The 13,404-nt window shown below is 49.3% G+C and overlaps 1 protein-coding gene across 5 annotated transcripts in view; it reads right to left on the bottom strand.

Moving 5' to 3' along the window:
* Positions 1 to 1,256: 1,256 nt before the first annotated feature.
* Positions 1,257 to 13,404, bottom strand: part of LOC146302115 (ras-GEF domain-containing family member 1C-like) — a 13,253-nt gene continuing 1,105 nt past the window's right edge. The window contains exons 1-16 of one of the 5 annotated variants that reach the window (XM_084702665.1): positions 13,183 to 13,404; positions 11,375 to 11,489; positions 10,755 to 10,906; positions 7,301 to 7,518; positions 7,107 to 7,229; positions 6,867 to 7,004; positions 6,080 to 6,295; positions 4,445 to 4,519; positions 4,244 to 4,342; positions 3,884 to 3,986; positions 3,418 to 3,497; positions 3,240 to 3,335; positions 2,993 to 3,088; positions 2,596 to 2,719; positions 2,339 to 2,411; positions 1,257 to 2,044 (exon numbers count right to left, since the gene is read on the bottom strand). The exon at positions 13,183 to 13,404 is cut by the window's right edge and continues 40 nt beyond it. In XM_084702665.1, coding sequence (XP_084558791.1) covers positions 2,020 to 2,044; positions 2,339 to 2,411; positions 2,596 to 2,719; positions 2,993 to 3,088; positions 3,240 to 3,335; positions 3,418 to 3,497; positions 3,884 to 3,986; positions 4,244 to 4,342; positions 4,445 to 4,519; positions 6,080 to 6,295; positions 6,867 to 7,004; positions 7,107 to 7,229; positions 7,301 to 7,516 — 1,464 coding nt within the window. In that variant the 5' untranslated portion in view covers positions 7,517 to 7,518; positions 10,755 to 10,906; positions 11,375 to 11,489; positions 13,183 to 13,404 and the 3' untranslated portion in view covers positions 1,257 to 2,019. Of the gene's footprint in view, positions 2,045 to 2,338; positions 2,412 to 2,595; positions 2,720 to 2,992; positions 3,089 to 3,239; positions 3,336 to 3,417; positions 3,498 to 3,883; positions 3,987 to 4,243; positions 4,343 to 4,444; positions 4,520 to 6,079; positions 6,296 to 6,866; positions 7,005 to 7,106; positions 7,230 to 7,300; positions 7,519 to 8,552; positions 8,864 to 10,754; positions 10,907 to 11,367; positions 11,490 to 13,182 lie in introns of those variants that run through there. The other 4 variants (XM_084702583.1, XM_084702748.1, XM_084702915.1 and 1 more) reach the window with 4 other exon arrangements.

Below are 13,404 nucleotides of genomic sequence, written 5' to 3' on the forward strand. Positions count from 1 at the left end.
TGAAGTGGGGCATGTAGATTTACATGAATAATAGGGCTACGAATTGGAAATCCTACAGCCCATATCATTGAAGTCTAAGAAATTATCCAAATAATTGTTGGGTTCTATTAACATGACATTTATTGATTTCAGTATTGATTTCAACTTTGCAAACTATGGTACCAGAAACATCATGGCGTGGTAAACAAACCTTTTCCGATGACTAGCTGCTCCAGAGTGTGCTCTCTCTCTCTCTCTCTCTCTCTCTCTCTCTCTCTCTCTCTCTCTCTCTCTCTCTCTCTCTCTCTCTCTCTCTCTCTTTCTCTCTCACATGCAGGTACACAGTTCTCTGAAAGCAGCAGTTGTGAATGCCCTCGAATCCTTGTCTACCAACCTGCTTCTGGGAATACCAGGGGACTCGTCAACAAACAGAAGAACGGAGGGACAAGAACACACCTAGCTTCTTCTAAACGTAACAAAAGGTGCAATTTTGAACATAAAATAACATCAATCATATAAAATTGAATCAAACCATTTACACCCTCCATACCATCCCAGAACCCCCCCCCCCCCCCAACCCAACACCCCTGGCTCACAAGAGAAATGCAAAAATAAACTAGTTCAATGATAATCCCACAATACATCAATGGCATAAACAACCACACATTATAAATGAGAGGAACCTGGATAGTATGTAAATAATCAGTGATTCTATCTGGCACCAAACTCCCCACCCCATCTAAAAACATACAGAACCCCCACACCGACTGGCAAATGACTCCACAGTGTCTTACTGACAGGGAAGCTGATGGTCAAACAGATATTCCCTTGACCGTTCATGAGGACATAAGCTTCCATCGGTACACACAGCAGTTTCAGGGGTCTTTGAACACATCCAGTCCTTTTAAACACAGCCTGTCTGTCTCATTCCATCCAGAATTCTTCAGTTTCCATACAGGAGAAAAAGCCAGTAAAACAAAGCTACATCTGTCATCACAGACAAATCCACTATCTATAAATATATAACAACTGAATGTCAGTCAGAGAAACACTTCCTGTTTGAGCAGGAAGATGTGATTAATAAAGTCCTTTATACACAATCTACACTGGTCTGGCTTTTGATTGTTTTGCAGTTGGATCTTTTCATGTTATCATGTTATCATGTTTTCATGGCACAAGTCATTTTTTCAGACAGAGGTAAACACTGAACTACCTCAGCCCAGATCCCCAGGGACAGGAGAGATAGAAGACATCAATAAGCTGATGAGGTCTGAAGGTATGAATAATACAGAGGTGTATACAATTTCTCTCATTCTCTCTCTCTCACACACACACGCACACATATACACGCATATACACAGGCATGTTCTTGAGGGGGTTACATACAGTAAGGGGTCAAAATCTGTAAGGATTGATCAGATGCTCTTCCCCGCCTTCCAGTTCAGAAGCCAATGTCTTAAGAGGACTGAATGTAGTTTAACAGCTGATTGGGCTAGCCAGCGCCCTTCACAAAACAGTAACTTTTATACAATTATTACAGTACGAGAGATGAGAGAAATAGGCTGATTAATGACAATAATATCAATATTAAATTAACGTTTAAAAGTAGTTCTTCCTGTAACTGTACACTTTACAGTAGTAAACATGACCCCCCACAGAGAGTTAACATCAAGTCAAGAATAGATACACATCAATCCCTCATGCACACTCACATAGGTGCGCACACACATACACACAACACACACAGTCTAAAGTACAGTAGTCAAATACATAACAAAGGCATTTTGCTCCAGTGTCCATATAGCTTGAAGTTTCTTCTTTTTAGAATTTGTTATTCGTACGCATGTTTCTTTATCTGTTCAGTTTGTTTTGTGCCATGTTGATGACTCCTGTTCATCAACGTTGTAGTTGTTTGTTTTGTGGCCGTCTTCGCATGAAGAAAAAACCCTAAGTACCAGCTTGGTTGGTTCCTTCACAGTTAGTGTTAGTGCAATGAGAACACTGCCCCTGCTGGCAGGAGGGCGAACTGGCCTGGGCCACTCATGTCTTCCCCAGGATGTTAGACCTGGATAAATAGAGGCAGAGGGGGAGAAAGAGAGAGAGAGACATATATATGAGAGATATATACATAGAGAGAAAGAGACAAAGGGAGAAAGGGAGAGAGAGAGAGAGAGAGAGAGAGAGAGAGAGAGTAAGAGAGAGAGAGAGAGAGAGAGAGAGAGAGAGAGAGAGAGAGAGAGAGTGAGAGAGAGAGAGAGAGAGAGAGAGAGAGAGAGAGAGAGAATTTGAATACACCTGCTGAAACAAAGAGGCCTGTCAGCTGTGTGGGTCCTGTCAGGGGTTTGTGTGTGTGTCCCACCTGAGTGATTTCCACCTGTCCTTCTCCACCTGGTTCTCTGGGCTCTCACTCTCGTAGGACGCCAGGTAGAGACCTGGAGGAGGGAGAACCACAAACATGAACCACAGACACCAGACGTCCAGTCTGTCTGATGTTCTGATGTGTCTGTACCAGGGTCTGTCTCTGTCCTAGGTTCTGATATGTCTGTACCAGGTTCTATCTCTGTCCTAGGTTCTGATATGTCTGTACAAGGAGCAGTCTCTGGAATAGTGGCTCACCGTCCTCGGTGAAGATGGGTGCTGTGTGGAGGTAGTGCAGGATGACCCTGTCCTGCTCAAACGGACACTCTGCCTGCTTCCACGTCATGAACTCCCCCACCTGCCTCGCCAGCTCCACAAATTTCTGATCCACACAAACACAAGCGAGAATGGAGAGTTGATGTTGGAGTGAGGGCTAAAGGAGGGAGGCAGGGAGAGAGGGGGGGAGGGAGGTAGAGGAGGAATGAGGGAGGGGGGAGGGAGGGAAATAGAGGGGGACTGAGTGAGGGGGGAGGGAGGTAGAGGGGGACTGAGGGAGGGGGGAGGGAGGTAGGTAGAGGGGGACTGAGGGAGGGGGGAGGGAGGGAGGTAGAGGGGGACTGAGGGAGGGAGGGTCCAGAACCTGCTGTGGCCTCACCTCAAAGTTGACATGTCCGTTGGGCAGGCGGTTGGCACATCCTTCGTTTAGGAAGTAGATATCTTTAATAAGCATACTGAAGAAGGGGATCACGATCTGAGATGGGGTGTGGGGGCGAAAGTCAAAGTGAAAGAGAGACAGACGGAAAGGAGAGAGAGAGAGAGACGCAACCCAGTTTGAAAGGGAGTCGTTCGATTTGGTCATGCATCATCAAGGAAACACTTGTGGTTGTGATGTTCTCGCCTACCTTCTCCCTGTTGCTGCTGGCAGTCTTAGAGCGGTGGACCGCCCCCCTCAGAGCAGTCCTGTAGTTGTAGAAGTTCCCAGTAGGATCCATCTGGTGCTGAAAGTCCACAGGAAAACATGATCATCATCATCATCATCATCATCATCGTTCACAACAGAGCCAGGTCTGCGATGTTCACCTCCAGGATGAAGAACTTGGCCGTCTTGGCTTTGCTCCAGGTCTTCTTGAGACGAGATACTGGACTCATGTTCATGCCAGCTGATGAAGAGATGGAGGGAGGGAGGGAGGGAGGGAGGGAGAGGGAGAGGGAGGGAGAGGGAGAGGGAGAGGGAGAGGGAGAGGGAGAGGGAGAGGGAGAGGGAGAGGGAGAGGGAGAGGGAGAGGGAGAGGGAGAGGGAGAGGGAGGGGGAGGGGGAGGGGGAGGGGGAGGGGGAGGGGGAGGGGGAGGGGGAGGGGGAGGGGGAGGGGGAGGGGGAGGGAGGGCAAGTCTTTTATTTGCCATCCTCAAGCATACTAACCCTATAAACAAGCCATGGCAGAGACAGGCTAGAATCCATAATTGTATCATAGATTCCTACATCCTGTCCACATGGATATTTACAGTTAGCTACTGAACAGGCTGGGACCCAGTCCGACACACTCACAGATAATAGCCATGAGGGAGTTGAAGTTGCCGATGTTGAAGCACTCTCTGGCCACGTCAATAAAGAACTCAATCACCAGGGCTCTCTGCTTCTTCTTACCAGGCTGCACACACACACACCACACACACACACACACACACACATACACACGCACACACACACAGGAAGATACTGATGTACTGGTATATAATTACAACAACCAGTTATGTGGGAAGGTGAATGTCATCATGTGTGAGAGTGTGTTATAGCAGTATGAGACCACCAGGGGGAGTATGGGAACAGGAGCGCTTTGGCTGTTTCATAAGGACCTCCAAGAGTCTCATATGTGTGTTTTGTCCAGTCCAGTCCAGTCGTAGTTACCATGCAGATCTCCGTGGCGACCAGATAACACAGTCTGTTGAACCATCTGACGTAGGCCTCAAGGTTGGTGGTCTTCTTTTTCTGGTCACTGAAACATGGCTGCACACACACACACACACGTTATGAGCATGGATGACCTCAGTGTGACCCTAGAATTACATGCATAGCACACACACACACACACACTTAAACACCCCATACCTGTGTGCTGTCCAGTGGGTCCTTCTGTACGAAGGCTTGGACAAACTCCTCTGGACCTATATGACTCAGATGCTCCTGAAACACCCACACACACACACACACACAAACACACACAAACAAATTAGCGTGTACAAGCAGAGAACAGTCACACTTACAGGAATGCTAACTAGCGTATTTTGGGTTTCTAAATTTGTCCCAACATGCCTACTATGAAGCAGAGAAAGTGTGTGTGGCTGTGTGTGTGTGTGTGTGTGTGTGTGCTGGAGTGTAAAACTGTCAGGTCACATATATCTACTGTGGATTTCTATCCTTTGTTAAAAGCCTCAGGCAAAACTCTGACTCCTGGGATGATGTCACTATTAAGACTAGTGAACATGTGCACACACACTCAGCGATACACGTGCACACATTAACACATGCATGAACACACACACATAAAGCCTGATGTGAATGTGCATCTATCGGAGGTCCTTTTTGTGTGTATATGTCAGCTCTGCAGCTAGCTAACAGAGGACTGGCTCCTACAGGAGAGGCTGACGAGTTATCAGGCTGGATATCTAACTGGTTATCAGGCTGGATATCTGACTGGTTATCAGGTTGGATATCTAACTGGTTATCAGGCTGGATATCTGACTGGTTATCAGGCTGGATATCTGACTGGTTATCAGGCTAGATATCTGACTGGTTATCAGGCTGGATATCTAACTGGTTATGAGGCTGGATATCTGACTGGTTATCAGGTTGGATATCTAACTGGTTATCAGGCTGGATATCTGACTGGTTATCAGGCTGGATATCTGACTGGTTATCAGGCTGGATATCTAACTGGTTATCGGGCTGGATATCTGACTGGTTATCAGGTTGGATATCTAACTGGTTATGAGGCTGGATATCTGACTGGTTATCAGGTTGGATATCTAACTGGTTATCAGGCTGGATATCTGACTGGTTATCAGGTTGGATATCTAACTGGTTATGAGGCTGGATATCTGACTGGTTATCAGGCTGGATATCTAACTGGTTATGAGGCTGGATATCTGACTGGTTATCAGGTTGGATATCTAACTGGTTATCAGGCTGGATATCTGACTGGTTATCAGGCTGGATATCTAACTGGTTATGAGGCTGGCAGTTTAGTTAATGAAAGTATTGTTTCTCACACACCAGTCCTCTTGCCCTCTAGATCTCTCCACATCCTGCACTCATCACTCAAGATAACCCAAATCTGTCTGCCTGACCGATTTCAACCATAGTTAATGTCACTGACTGCCAACATCTCTCCCTGTCTCCCTCTTCCTCCACCTCCCCACCCCTCCTCTTCCTCCTCCTCCACCCCTCCTCTTCCTCCTCCACTCTTCCTCCTCCTCCACCCCTCCTCCTCCCCACCCCCCTCTTCCTCCTCCTCCCCACCCCTCCTCTTCCTCCTCCACCCCTCCTCTTCCTCCTCCACCCCCCTCTTCCTCCTCCTCCCCACCCCTCCTCTTCCTCCTCCACCCCTCCTCTTCCTCCTCCACCCCTCCTCTTCCTCCTCCACCCCTCCTCTTCCTTCTCCTCCACCCCTCCTCCTCCTCCCCACCCCTCCACTTCCTCTCCACCCCTCCTCTTCCTCCTCCACTCCTCCATCACCCCCCTCACCAGTTCTATGTGTGTGAGCTGCTGGGCCAGGGTGAAGGGGTCACTGCAGATGGAGAGCATGTCTCTCTGAAGGCCCGGGGGCTTGCTTTTGAAAGCCAGCAGCTTGTCAGAGATGGACGAGGCGTTGCCCTTGACGACGGCCTCCTCGCACTGACTCAAGGTGGCCAGCTTAAGGCTCAGCTTTTGCAGGACCTGGCTCAGTGACTTCCTGTACGACTGGAGGGAAACAGGAAGGAGAGCATGGTCATCTTCATCATCATACTCATGGCATCCAAGTATCTCTGTTCTATTTCCTTATAGCATTATTACATCTTTTTTCCAGTGTGTGTGTGCGTGTGTATGTGTGTGTGAGAGTGTGTGTGTTTTGGCTCTGGGTTATGTGTGACATGTTCCGACTGATCGAGAGAAAGACTGGACCTGCTGGCCTTCTCACCCAGCCTGCCAACCCCATACACACACACACACCCGCACACATCCACAAATAGCTGCACATTCATCACTCTCTCTCCCGCCACTCTCTCCTCCTCCTTCTGCTTAAAACCACTCCACTCCTCATAGTCCCTCTCTGTCTGCTCTCTGCCCTCTGCCCTCTTCCCCATCCCCCTCTCATGCTCCATCCATCTTTCTCTCACCCTCCACCCCTCTTTGCCTGAAGCTACAGTCTATCTACCTTTAGCTTCTCCCCATCTCCTCTCTCTCTCTCTCTCTCTCTCTCTCTCTCTCTCTCTCTCTCTCTCTCTCTCAGTAACTCTCTGTGTCTTCCTCCCTCCCCCTCTCCTTCCTTCACCTCGTCACAGGGGGCTATCCTGTGGATGATGTCCTTCAGGTGGGCCACCATCTTGTCTTCTCGGAAGTCGGAGGGGAACGTCTCCGTCCATTCCGTCAGCAGCTGCAGCATCTTCGGGCCGAACCTCCTGACCTTGGCCTGGGAGACAGGGGTCACTCAGGGGGTCACGCAGGGGGTCACACAGGGGGTCACACAGGGGGTCACACCCAGGTGCGTGTGTGAGCGTGCTGCGGTACTCACCGTGTCCAGGGGGCTCTGGTCCAGGTGTTGCTGGGAGACGCAGAGCTCACACACTCTCGCCAGCAGCTCCGGGGGGTTGATGAAGAGTCGGGCGCTGAGCAGGAATGTAAACACGTAGGCTTTCTATGGACGAGGGGGCAGGGTTAGAGGACACACACACACACAGAGTAGCCCTGTACAGAAGGAATGCGCACCTCTGGGTAGTAGTCGTCGGTAGGGACCAGGTGCTGGATGAGCGTGTCCAGGGAGGCGGAGGTGATGGGGGGGCCGTGGGGCAGGCCAGCCCCAGGCTGTGGGCCTTGCTCCTGGGGGGCCTCCTCTTCCTCCTCCAGCTCCGGCTCAGCACAGGCCATGTGGCGGCTGAAGCCAGGGGGGGTGAACATGCTGCCAGGACACACAGTCTGGGGCATTCCTGGGTGTGTGTGTGGGGGGGGAAGGAGGGGGGGGAATGGAGGGTGAGTTGATTAGCTACATAGACCTTGTGCATGCAGACAGCTGTGTACACTGACTAGACACCCTGTGCTGGGATGTTTTCACTACTGGACCGCCTGTCATCCACCCGGTTCACGCTCACGCCAACCTTCCCCTGTCGTCAATGGAAACTGAATCCCTTTAGAACAGCTGTGCCGTTTCCACGGACGACCAGCATGGGGGAGGGAGGGGGGGGGCGCTACTGGTGTAAGAGACTCTTTTTCTCTTTGTTTCTGTCTCAATCTCTATCCCTTTCTCCCTCCCTCCCTCCCTCTCTCCATCTCCCTCCACCTCCCCTTCCGAGAGTGCGTTTTGTTACACATTTTAAATATTCAGCACCTCCTTCTCCCTCTGGTCACCACGGTTACTGTAGCGTGAAGAACTACTTTCTGCTGGAGTAGAGACAGTCTGATAGAGGTGTGACACACACTCACCTACACATACACACACACAATCACACACAAACTGTTGATCCTATTCCAACCCTAGAGTACATGTGTGTCCCTGGGTGCAGCTCAATATACCATAATGCACCTGTTCCCACCATGAAGATGATTTATTTGTATTACCATCCATTCTCTACCAACATCCAGCCTCAACCAGCCTCCAGCCCCTACCAGCCTCCAGCCTCTACTAGCCCGAGTCTTAGTGTTTCCGTGACAGCAATAGTAAACAGGCCTGGGGCAAGACCTTGAGAAACACAGGAAGCTGCTTCACAAGTAAACACTAAATACTCTTCCTGCTTTAGAACCAGGGTAGGGCCATGGCACACACACACACACACACACACACACAGACAGACACACACGCAAACTTGAGCAAGGTATGGCTGCAGCAGCACTAGCGTTGTGGTCTGCCTGCCTCCTCCTGAGTTACCATGTACCATCCCTGATAGGGGGGCAGCTCAGCCCCCCTCCCCCACAGGAACCTCCCTGACTGCCTGTTGTCACATGACCCGGAGGTAAGAGGTCTTACCCTTGCTGCTGTATGGACAAGCGTGTCTCGTTTCCTCTCTGTGGCCTCCACTTCCCTTTGTTCTCCTGCCCTCTCTCTCTGTCTCATAAACACACACACAGCAAACACACACAGTACACACACACCCACACTCACAGCGCACACACACAGAACAGTCACAGCACACAATGGGGGGAGGGGGAACTCTCTGTTACAGGAAGGAGGTAAATAGACAGAGACGTGGTCTGGTGCTGAAAATACAGAGACAGAGGGAGAGATAGAGAGGGAAGGAAAGAGGGGGAGACAGAGAGACAGCAGGGAAGACAGAAAGAGTGAAGGAAGGTAAGCCAGAGAGAGAAAGATGAGGGAGACAAGGAGAGAGAGAGAGAGAGAGAGAGAGAGAGAGAGAGAGAGAGAGAGAGAGAGAGAGAGAGAGAGAGAGAGAGAGAGAGAGAGAGAGAGAGAGAGAGAGAGGGAGAGAGAGAGAGAGAGAGAGAGGGGATGTTTAACCCAGTAACAAAAATCTATATTTTTCCTAAGCAGCCATGAACCCTACTACACTGAAAACTGACACACCCATACATCTGACAGCAGCAACACACACACACGTTCTGTCTGCTGTGTGAATGTGTGAGTGTGTAAGTAGGAGAGGATGGGACGTAAACATGTCAAACTGCTTTATTTTCTCTCCTTCTTATCTTTCCGTTCCTGTTTTCCTCTCCCCTGACTGCAAATATGTGAGGTGATTCAGGAGCAGTCAGCAAACACACACACACACAGACACACACACGCGCACACACACAGACACACACACGCGCACACACACAGACACGTGTTCTTGTCCTTGGTGATGGTGACAAAGACATTCTGAACATTACTGAGGAGCTGAAGCTGTCAAGCTACTGGCTTTCCTTCCTTCTTTCTCTCCTTTTCTTCTCTCTCTCTCTCTCTCTCTCTCTCTCTCTCTCTCCCTCTCTCTCTATCTCTCTCTCTCTCTCTCTCTCTCTCTTTCTCTCTGTTTCTCTCTTTTTCTGGAACCAGTTCCTCCACCAGTATTACTCACACTTGTTTGGGCATCCTGTGAGACAGAAAGAGAGAGGGAGGGGAGGAGGAAGAAGAGGAGGAGGGAGTCTGGTAGAAGGGTAAGGAGTAAGGGTAAGGTCAGGGGTAAGGGGCAGGACTGTGCTTAGTGTTAACATAAAGGGCAGGTTAAAGTTGAAGGTTTTATTATGGTGTGTGCGTATGCATGTGCGCCCATGCGTGGGTATCTGTATGTGTGTGTGTGTGTTCTCTCCAGCTTCTTCCTCTCACAGTCATTTACATGCAGTAACACCTGTCTTCTAATTCCAGGTTCATTTACAATCCCATCCCACCTCTCTATTTTTGGGATCTCACTTTGAGTATTTTTAGTGCCGACACTGTTTGAGAGTGTGATGAGTTGGAACACTCTGCAGTTCTGCCCTACATTAACTATGTTCTTCGACAACATCACGAAGAGGTCCATGTTGGTGGCTGTCATTCTCAGGATGGGTTCCGCGCAATCTTCACAAACCAAGGAAGGAAGGAACTGATCCGGATAGGATGGTCTTCCGCCCAATGAGGACCACTCCTCCTCTCCATCTTGAAATCATACTCGTCCGCCCCCCTCGCTCCTCCCCCTATCTCTGAATGGTAGTACAGATGGCCATCCTCCCATTGGGGTTCTGCTGGAACAGGATCCTTTTTTTATTTTGGCCCTTGGCCCCCACGGTACTGCAAGCGTCCCTGCAGGACCCCACAAGGCCATAGGCGTCCAGCACGATGCCCGAGCAAGGAGAGAGAGCAGCCAACTGTGGCCGTGCCAAGATGACTGGGGTGAGGAGCAGCCACACCAGCCACACAGCCAAAAAGAACACACATATGTCACCCAGCAAGCCTTCTATTCAGCCATACACCCAATGTTGCTGCTCTGTGTGTGTCTGTGTGTGTGTATGTGTGTGGGCCGGTTAGGAATCTAAAGACAAATGCGAGCATTGTGTGTGTTGCTGAAACACATGCATGCTCATTGCTCACGCTCACACCCTGGATAGTGTTTCCACAAGCGCATTCCAGCTCCCCACCCAAATGCCCCACCCTCTCACTGGGGTATGGCCTTCGGGAGGAGAGCAGTAGGAACTCTGACTGTGTGTGTGTGTGTGTGTGTGTGAGGGAATGTGTGTTTCTGATCTGGAGAGGAACACGCACTATGTAAACCCACTCGCTGAAGTCCTCCAGCAAGGCAGGGCCCTGTGTGTCCAGGGTCCTCCAGGGTCAGAGTTCAGAGGTCAGGAGCCCAAGGTCAGAGGGATATCCTGCCACTTGCTTTGGCCGGATCGACCTCACTGGTCCACATGAACCTATTTCATAACATAGACAAACCCTTTCATTCCAGACGTATGTGTGTATGTGTGTGTGTGTGTGTGTGTGTGTGTGTGGAACTGAAGCAGATGCTCAGAGCAGTGAAGTCATCACCAAGTCGAGAAAACACACATCTGAATCTGTTTACAGTCTCCCTGAGGTGTAGTCCTCACTGTCAGACAGACAGAGAGAGGCAGTGAGAGAGAGAGAGAGAGGGAGAAGGAGAGAGAGAGAGAGAGAGAGAGAGAGAGAGAGAGAGAGAGAGAGAGAGAGAGAGAGAGAGAGAGAGAGAGAGAGAGAGAGAGAGAGAGAGAGAGAGAGAGAGAGAGAGAGAGAGAGGAAGCGAGTGACAGAGAGACAAGAGCGCGAGAGAGAAAAAGACAGAGAAAAAGAGAAAACTTGTGAGAGAGAGAGAGACAGAGATCTGATATCATCTATCATGTTACTTATATATAATTACCAACAACCTGAGAAGGGTGATGTGGGCAGGAGTACATCTGGTGTCTGCTCAGCCTCAATCTGTCATTCACACCTGGGCCTGGTTCCTGTGAAACTGTGAATCTTAACAGTATTCATAACTACCTTATGAAGGGGAGAGTGGGAGAGAAGGAGAGGAGGAGAGATTTTCTCCAGTGTTCATGATTTTGTCATAAGACAAGATAATTCTGAGGAATTATTTTCTCTTTGATTATTTGAGAAGATAGGAATGGAGCGATTAGACATTTAAAAAACACCTTTTTGAAGGTTTCTAGAAAAATCTTTCTATTTGTCTACACAGCGAGCCAGACAGTCAGCCAGCCAGCCAGTCAGTCAGTCAGTCAGTCAGACAGACAGATAGTTGTATGGACAGACAAAGGATGTGTCATTTCGTGGAGGTAGTCTGACAGGTCTGTGCTGTACACTGCCAGGCCCTGTCTGCTGAGTGTCTGGGATGAGAGGATCCAGCCTTCCCAGAGCTGGTTATTCCTCCGGATGACACCAGCATATGGAGGTGTTAACACTCACTTATGCTGCCTAACTGGTTCCTGACAGCTCTCTCACTTCCTGTCATGTGACAGCAGGCAGGCCCGCAGGTCCACACACCAGCACAGGACTTAACAAATAGCTAGACGCACAGCAGTCCCTAACACTTTGATCCCAAGTGAAGAACGGGGGGAATTTGAACCTGAAATCTCTTGATCTGCAGTTAAATGTTCTACCACTGAGCTGAACCCATCCTTAGTAAAGACACACAACAGGACACAGTAGCATGAGCATCATCAGGCTGCAGAGCCTTATGCAGAGCTGTACAGTAGACTACAGGAACATCCCATAACGTTGGAACACAGACAGCAGAGTGTTGCCATATAGCGTCCCTCTCCTGTTGTGAGGTAATTAGTAGCCTGTCGAGTCCCTGCTGTGCATCTCACTCTCCTCTTTCAGATCACTATCACTGCTTCCTCTCTTCCTCTCCCTCCCTCTCTCTCATTCTCTTCCTCGCTCTAATTCTCTCTCTCTCTCTCTCTCTCTCTCTCTCTCTCTCTCTCCCCCCTCTGGCTCTCTTTCTCTCTCTCTCTGTCTCCTTCTCTCCCTCACTCTAATTTTCTCTCCCTCTCTCTCTTTCTCTCACTCTCTCATTCTCTCCCTCTTCCCCTCTCTCCTTTTCTCTCATTCTCTCTCTCTCCCTCATCCTCTCTCCGTCTCCCTCACTAATTCTAATTCTCTCTCCCCCTCCTTCTTTCTCCGTCACTATCTTTCCCCTCTCTCCCCTCTCGCTCTCTATCTGTATTTGTCAATGAGTCTTGATCTGTTTATATATTTGTTTATCTGACAGATGCAGGTCCTCTACTGGTTCTAAGTTCAAGATCAAAGGCCTCTTCAGGTTCTTAGTGCTTTCTCTCTCTCCCTCTCTCTGTCTCTAACACACACAAACACACACACACACACACACACACACACACACACACACACACATAAAGCAGGATGGATGAAGGTAATAAAAGTGCCAAAGCAGGCAGACTACCAGCAGCAGACCTGTTTACCTCCCAAGACCCCAGACAGACCCTTTCTCAAACACACACACACGCACACACACACAGCCACACTAGGAAAAAACTATCTCCTCAAGGTTGAAACATTGTTTGCCTTCAAAATTTTAAACCACCCTCTCTAATAAAACACGTATTTCGTAGTAGATCTTATTAGTAGTTATTGTTTCACTATTCAACAACACTTGTGGTTTTATGACACATTGGCCCACCACAGTAAATATATGGGATTTTGTATGATTACTCACCTACACTCACGTCACTTACGGTCTCAGTACGTCTTGGGCATTCCAATCAGAACTCCCACCTTTACATTTTAACGCAGAGGAAGACGCGCCGAATAGCTTCGATTTGTTCAGACACTGGCCCATTTCCATTAGCAAGCCATTCCGCTCCTGCTTTTACACAAGCGTGTGACAGAAAGAGCCAACTTGGTCAAGCTTTCCACGGAAGTTCGCGTGTACTTATTT

The sequence above is a fragment of the Hypomesus nipponensis genome, chromosome 1, assembly GCF_054491055.1.
Source record: "Hypomesus nipponensis isolate SF chromosome 1, ASM5449105v1, whole genome shotgun sequence".
NCBI lineage: Eukaryota > Metazoa > Chordata > Actinopteri > Osmeriformes > Osmeridae > Hypomesus > Hypomesus nipponensis.